This window comes from Triticum urartu, chromosome 1A (assembly GCF_056163025.1).
Source record: "Triticum urartu cultivar PI428250 chromosome 1A, HENAU_Tu73, whole genome shotgun sequence".
In the NCBI taxonomy this organism is placed as follows: Eukaryota; Viridiplantae; Streptophyta; class Magnoliopsida; order Poales; family Poaceae; genus Triticum; species Triticum urartu.
Window position 1 is genome coordinate 516,123,361 of NC_141873.1, and position 7,152 is coordinate 516,130,512.

Consider the following 7,152-nt stretch of genomic DNA (forward strand, 5'->3'; position numbering starts at 1 on the left):
GTTCAGTTACAAAGGTATAGGCAGATATAACTTGTGTGCTAATAGACATTTTTTTCTTTTATGTCAGCAAGACGAGAGACGCATGAAGAAGCTTAGAAGTTCCCAGCAGCAAGTACACAATCCAAAGCCTGTACGCGTTGCTCCACCCCCTCAATGAGTCACACCTCAAACGCACCAACAGCATTACCAACCTGCTCCAGACCAAAAATGGATGACACCCGAAACACACGGATACTTACAAGATGCTGGGTCACAGCCCTATCCGCACAAGTTTGCGCCTCCACCTAATTGGGTGACGCCGGAAATCCCCCGCGGATTCTTTGTATCCACCAGCAGACTCCCAAGCACGCTGATGGAGGAGGGGTTAGCTCAAGTCCTGCGTGTAACTCTGGAGGTTATCCTGGTGTGCCTCGAAGCAACTAAACCGGATCCCAGGACAAATCCAACTGCAACACACACACAGAGGAGAGTGCTCTGCACACTACCACCGTTGGATCCTGCTGCTGCTACAAGTAAGAATTGTACAGGGCATAAGGTAGATGGATTGCTTCACAAAACAAAAGAGCAAACCAAGACCAGGATCGCAATACCTCGAGAACCACCTCAAGCAAAAAGGACGCAAGCAAGAGAGAGGCCATCTTCAACCCTCCTTCCTCCTCGTGATCCACTGCTGCATCCTGCTATGATTACTCCGCCATGCCCCATCCCAGAGGGACAACAGCCGACACCGGCGGAGTTGCGATCATACACGCACGTAAGTGAAACAAAAAATATTTATATACGCATCTTGTATTATCTGCAAAATTTCTGCTCCCTCCAGGATAACAAGTTCATAAACTGCATTTTAACATGTTGTTTTGGATTATTTTTTTCTTTTTCTCCGGACGCCGGATCTACCGGATTATCTAATACCAAGACTAAAGATGCGATTCAAAGATGTAGAGAAAGCAAGGGAATTTTATAACAGATACGCCAGACACGCTGGTTTTGGAATCAGGAAGATGGGAGGAAATGACAACCACAAGTATTTTGTTTGCGCCTTCCAAGGGATACACACATCTTCTATTTCAGAGGCCAACAGGAAGCGAAACAAAACATCGCAGAGGACGGGCTGCAATGCAAGAATGAGGGTGAAGGTGCAGGAGGATGACACATGCGTGGCAGTGGACATTGAGTACAATCATAATCACAAACTCATGCAAACTGATGACATGTTGGTATTTTTGCACTCACACAAGAATTATGACCCCACTATTTTGGAGTACGTAAAGCTCCTGCAGTACCATGATGTCAAGCACACAACAATCATGTCCATGCTATCTGAAAATGAAGATGGAAGCTACTTCCTAAGCATGACCGGACGAGACCTGCTAAACTGGTAAGTATTCAAACACCCACATACTGCAATGTAAAATAGCATCCTAGCTTACAACCCTTTGCTAGCAAAAAATAAACAAATGCATGTTTGCATGTGATTTGCAGGAAAGCCATGAATGCAAGGAAAGATGATTTGGATGATGTATTGAAACTTGTTTCATTCTTCAAAGACATGAAGGCAATAAATGATGAGTCTTTCTATGACATCCAAGTGGACAAGGACAAGTCAATTAAAAACATTTTCTGGTCCAATGCAAGCTGCTGAGGAGCCTATTAAGACTTTGGCGATTGCATAACATTCGACACAACTTACAAGACCAATAGATTTCATATGCCCCTGGGAGTGTTTGTTGGAACACCATCACTTGCAGTCAACGATATTTGTTGTTGCACTGATAAGAGACGAAGATGCAAAGTCATTCAAGTGGTTGTTTGATACATTTCTACGGTGCATGAACAACAAGCTACATTGGTTTTGTCTGAAAATAATGTAAAGAATGCAGTTCAACCACTGTTAGCAGTACAAAGAAAGCAAAATTATCTGTCACATGCTTAGGAAAAAATTAGTTATGAATGTGAAGTTCAAATACATGAATCATAGAAGTTCAAGGACAAAGCTGTAAGATAAATATATGTAGCATGTTCAGAAAAAATTAGTTATTTACGTGAAGTTCAAGCACTGCTACCACAGAAGTTCAACAACAATGCTTTAAGAAAAATTTTGATTGCGACACTACTAGTTTGTCCTACTACTAACTGTGAAGTTCAAGCACTGGTACCACAGAAGTTCAGCAACACTGTTGTAAAGAAAAAAACATGTGACATTCTTAGATACCATACTGCCAAGATGTGTAGTTCAAGTACTTGTACAACATAAGTTCACCATCAGTACAAAAAAAAGAATCAAGTTTCATTTTTTTTAATTCATGCAGACCAATGCCCATCGATGGCGATAGCTATACCACAATCATTTCCAAACACCGTCCACAAGCTATGCCATTGGCACATCATGAAGAAGTACAGGGAATCCCTCGCGTTGCTGTACAAAAAGTATAAAACATTCAAAGAGGAGTTCACAGCTATTTTAAACTGGCCGCTGATGCCAACGGAGTTTGAAGATGCCTGGGCTAAACTCGTGCACAACTACAACCTGGAGAATGACCAGATGATGATGCAGCTCTGGAGTGATAGGAAGATGTGGATTTCAGCATATTACAAGAACATTTTTTGTGCTAGAATGACTTCCACACAACGAAGCGAGAGCATGAACCACGTGCTAAAGAAAGGGTTTGTCAAGGGGACCCAGAACCTACACAAGTTTTCTAGGCGGGTCAATGCTTGCATACAAACTCGGATGCAGAAGGAGAACGAGCAAACAATGACCAGCATGGTATGATGACAAGTACAAAACACCCCCATCATGTTCTGTTTTACCTTCAACATGTGCACTTTGAATTTAAAAAAATGAAACCCATGACTCTGCTTCGACTAATATCTCACTTTTTGACATGTGCAGACCAATCCTGTGACAAAAACAACTTACGGCTACGAGGAAGACATGTCTATCAAGTACACGAGAGCCGTGTACACCGAGATGAGGAATAGGATGAGAAAGGCCACACTATTTCGCGCAAAGCGTATAGCAGAGCCCACTAAGTACCTTGTGTACTACCACAACAAGCCTGGCCATGATGATGAAGAAAGATTTTCCTGGTGAAAGCATGAATTCCAGGTTGTAGCTGACCCAGAGAATGAAATATATGAGTGTGAATGCAAGCTCTGGACACACACAGGTGAGCGAAAAAACAAACTCATTAAATAGCTAGACTAGTAGTATCATATCAAAATTTATGAAACTCATTGCTGGCTCACAAACTATGTATTCTACATTCATCACAAAATGCAGGCCTGTTCTGCCTTCACAACATGAACATACTGGACTACCTGAAGCCTGACAAATTTCCAAACAAGTATATCCTCAAACGGTACACAAAGACTGCAAGATCACAACAAACCTTTGATACAAGGGACTACAACACAACCGCATCGGATGGCAGCTCAAGGCTATCGAAGCAACACATCTTGCTGCAGCTGAATTTGATGATTAACAAGAAAGCGATGAGATGTGACCAGCAATATGACAGAGCCTACTATGTTCTCAAGAGGCTTGTGGAAGAGCTTGATGCAATACATTCAGCAAATCAAGCGGATGCTGACGAAAGGATGGCTGAAGAGGACGCTGAAATTGAAGATGACCTTCATTATTATGCAGCTGAAATGCTCAATGCCGCCGCTGAAGCCAACCAATGCAAGTAGGGTGATGGTCAATCAATGGAGCAGCGACAGCAAGAGAGAATGAAATTGCCGTTGTATTCTGAAACAAAGGGTAGGAAGAAAATTACTGCAGCAAAGAAAAGTGACAAGAGAGCTCAAATAAAGGCACCACCTGCAGGAAGAGTCGTCGTGCTCGATGAGAACGGAGTGCTACTTGGACACAGAAAATGCAGTGTGTGCAACCAGGTTGCGGGACACAACAAGCTGACCTGTCCAACACTCTTGGAAAGAAACAATGCTGAGGAGGTCAAGCAACCCAAATCTCAAAAACAGCAGCCCAAAGTTATGGAACAAAAGAAGGGACCACACCCAAAGAAAGCAAGCAGCAGACTTTGTAGCATATGCAAGGAGTATGAACCACATAATGCAAGAACATGCCCGAAGCGCGCAGATGCTGAAAAGACAAGCAAAATGCCAGAGAAGAAACATAAAGCAAGACCTAGAGCCAACAACAAGAAAGTGGTGGAAGATGAAGAGGAAGACGAAGATGAAGAGACCGTCGAAGAAGAGGAAGACGAAGAGGAAGAGGAAGTGGAATGCGACGATGAAGAGGAAGAGGACGATGAAGAGGAAGAGGTACATGTCAAGCAAAAACCTCTACCACCAAAGCCTAGGAGGAGCGCGAGGCTCATGAACAGTTAGAATAGGTCAATTAACACAATGCAAACTTATGTCATGTCAATGTACAGAACATTATGTCATCCCCTGGTAATATACACTGTGAAGTTCAAGTAATATTACTGCAGAAGTCCTGGTATGTTATGAGAGGAAGTGATGTCCTGGTGTTGTATTGCATGAAAGTGCAAGAAGGAATAAATTGAAAAAACATACACTGTGAAGTTCAAGTAATATTACTGCAGAAGTTCTAGTATGTTATGGAAGGAAGTGATGTGCTAGTGATGTATTGCATGAAACTGCAAGCAAGAACAAACATGAAAAACATACATTGTGAAGTTCAAGTAATATTACTGCACAAGTTCTGATATGTTATGGCAGGAGCTGCTCGTGTTGTATTCCATAAAAGAGCAACCAACAAATAATCATACAGTTTTGAAGTTCAGGTCAGCTTACAGAAGAAGTTCTGGTATGTAGAATCGATGTAGGAAAAAAATATGCTTAAAAAATAAAGTTTCGCCGCATAAACTAAGGTTAGCAAGCCTAAGACAACGCGTTCAAATGTGAAGTTCTGCTTGGATACGTGCAGAAGTTCATGTACAATGCCGACAAAAGATAAAGAAACGTCAACAACATTTCTGCACAAAAGTTACATATGAAATACATTCGCACTTGAAAAAACACAAAAAAACAAATATAGATTCTACGCATAAGCATACATATTGGTTGGGTTGAAAATTACCAATACATTACACAACACAGAATATCCTCTCCATGTGAAATCAGCAGCCCAGCCACATCTCAAAGTAGAAGTTCAAGTCTACGATCATATGTTGGGGGCCCAAAAATAAACAACACAAAAAAAATCAAGCAGTTCAACCAAAACAGAGGCAGAAGTTCAGGTACATCTGTTGGGGCAAAAACATTCAACACATGGATACTGAAAAACGACGCAGTACATTGAAATTCACAAAGCCAAATCATTCTTCACAACAAATACATTTGTCCACAATATCATAAGTAAATAGTGCTGCACCTATAGATACACAAATCACTAAAACATTCTTACAACCAAATCTTTATGGAATTGTTCCAATCATTATCAAACCTAAAAATCTGTACGAAATCAAGTCTACAATGAAACTAATGCTTCGAATTCACGGGCCAAAGGACTGGATCTCTTTAGGGACCTCTGAACGCATGACTTCATTCTTCTCGCTAAAAATCAGAGTGTGCATGAACTCAGCCTTCCAGTCATCTGCAGCAGCCTGCAAAACAAAGAAAGGTGAAATGATGGTTTAGTAATGGATATCTAAAACCAGAGCAGGAGCATCTCAGCAAAAACACACAAGAAAAATCAAAGGATGATGAGACAAGAACAAAGACAGAACATACTTCCACATCACCAAAATCTTCAATAATCTCATCGCCATCATACGAAGAGATGAACTTCACGGCAAAGAAACCACAATCATTACTCTTCTGCTTCGGAACATCGATGAAAGTCGGCCTCTTTGCAATAGTCACCCAGTTAGGCTGCTTGCTCGCCTTGTACGCAGCCTTGCCGTACACCTCCTCGAGCAACCAAACAAATCTCTTAATCTACCGAAAATAACAAAATTAGATAAAGTCAAAAACTTATTAACCAAAATAGTTAAGTTCAGGTACATAAAAAAGCGACACTTGCATAATATCCACCTAAAAAAATAGTAGAAATTCAACTTCTAAATGATAGTCAGTTCAAGCAGTATTACCAAAACAGAGACAGCAACATATTTTGTCAACACAAGGCATAATAAACTTCGTGTCAAACAAGAGAATGTGAAAGGAGGTTCAGGCTAAGAAACACTCACGATATTTTGGCAGTCCTCGTGGAAACTCGATCGCGACATTTTCATATTATCGTAAGGAAGTGAATCAAGGATGTCAATGCTCCCACGATATCTATTCACCACGTACACACTGTAGTGCGCCATTGTGCCAATTGGCTTGAATAGAATCAAGAAAACCTGCCAAGAAAGAAAGGACCGGTGAACACAAACTATAAAAGCATATGTACTGAAGAACTGGCATGAACAAAAACTTCCTGACAAACTCAGCAAAAGGATGCACATGAAATTAAAAAAAGCAAGAGTTATGAAAAACTAACCAGCTTTGCGTTAAGAAGGTCTTCTTCCTTGTGAACAAACATTGGGAGGAGACCAGCAGATTTTTTTGCATCAAACTTTGGAACTGTTGCACCGAAGAAATCATACTCCAGGCAGTACTGTGCATTCACAAAAACACAATTAAAACACCTCCCAAATGCCACTACAACAAAACTAAGGCAAAAAGAAGGAGATAGGGGTGCAAAGAACTAAAACCTGTATGAAGTAGGGACTAAGTACAACCCTGTCAGCATTAGTGAATATCTCAGAGGTCTCCGGCTTATCCTTCCACAAATTTATGAGATAATCCATTATGTCTCCTTCCATCTGCTGTCCTTCACCGAAAAGCGTATAAAGGACACGTCCTGTGAGGTGAATCACATTCGCAGGGATGGTAAACATGCAGTAGCTTGTCCTGCAGAATACAAAAGGATGGTAAAAAAATATATTAGAAGTTCAGATACAATGACAAACAGAAGTTCGGACACTATAACTCAAAAGGCAAAGAGGAGACATAAAACAGAAGTTCAGATACTACAACAACGACAGTTCAGACAATACAACAACAGAAGTTCAGACACTATAACTCCAAGGCAAGGGAGAAATGAAGAGAAGCCCACATACTACACAACAACAGAAGTTTCAGACATAGAGTAGCATCTCTGGCAGCAACAAAGTT

The 7,152-nt window shown here is 41.0% G+C and overlaps 2 protein-coding genes across 2 annotated transcripts; both read left to right on the forward strand.

Moving 5' to 3' along the window:
- The first annotated feature begins 923 nt into the window (after nucleotides 1–923).
- Nucleotides 924–1,642, forward strand: LOC147992120 (protein FAR1-RELATED SEQUENCE 5-like). The gene is made up of 2 exons (XM_087538935.1): nucleotides 924–1,378; nucleotides 1,483–1,642. The coding sequence occupies exons 1-2, from the start codon at nucleotides 924–926 to the stop codon at nucleotides 1,640–1,642; spliced, it is 615 nt and encodes a 204-aa protein (XP_087395061.1).
- Nucleotides 1,643–2,323: 681 nt separating this feature from the next.
- On the forward strand, nucleotides 2,324–3,693 carry LOC147992121 (protein FAR1-RELATED SEQUENCE 5-like). The gene is made up of 4 exons (XM_087538936.1): nucleotides 2,324–2,767; nucleotides 2,894–2,992; nucleotides 3,110–3,170; nucleotides 3,284–3,693. Exons 1-4 carry the CDS (start codon nucleotides 2,324–2,326, stop codon nucleotides 3,691–3,693), a joined length of 1,014 nt encoding a protein of 337 aa, XP_087395062.1.
- Nucleotides 3,694–7,152: the final 3,459 nt, after the last annotated feature.

Bases quoted from the DNA above. Each gene is read 5' to 3' on its own strand.
- LOC147992121 (XM_087538936.1), top strand. From the start codon at position 2,324: ATGGCGATAGCTATACCACAATCATTTCCAAACACCGTCCACAAGCTA. The intron at 2,768-2,893 runs GTATGATGACAA...TGACATGTGCAG, and splicing joins AGCAAACAATGACCAGCATG to ACCAATCCTGTGACAAAAAC. The intron at 3,171-3,283 runs GTGAGCGAAAAA...CACAAAATGCAG, and splicing joins CAAGCTCTGGACACACACAG to GCCTGTTCTGCCTTCACAAC.
- LOC147992120 (XM_087538935.1), top strand. From the start codon at position 924: ATGCGATTCAAAGATGTAGAGAAAGCAAGGGAATTTTATAACAGATAC. The intron at 1,379-1,482 runs GTAAGTATTCAA...TGTGATTTGCAG, and splicing joins GGACGAGACCTGCTAAACTG to GAAAGCCATGAATGCAAGGA.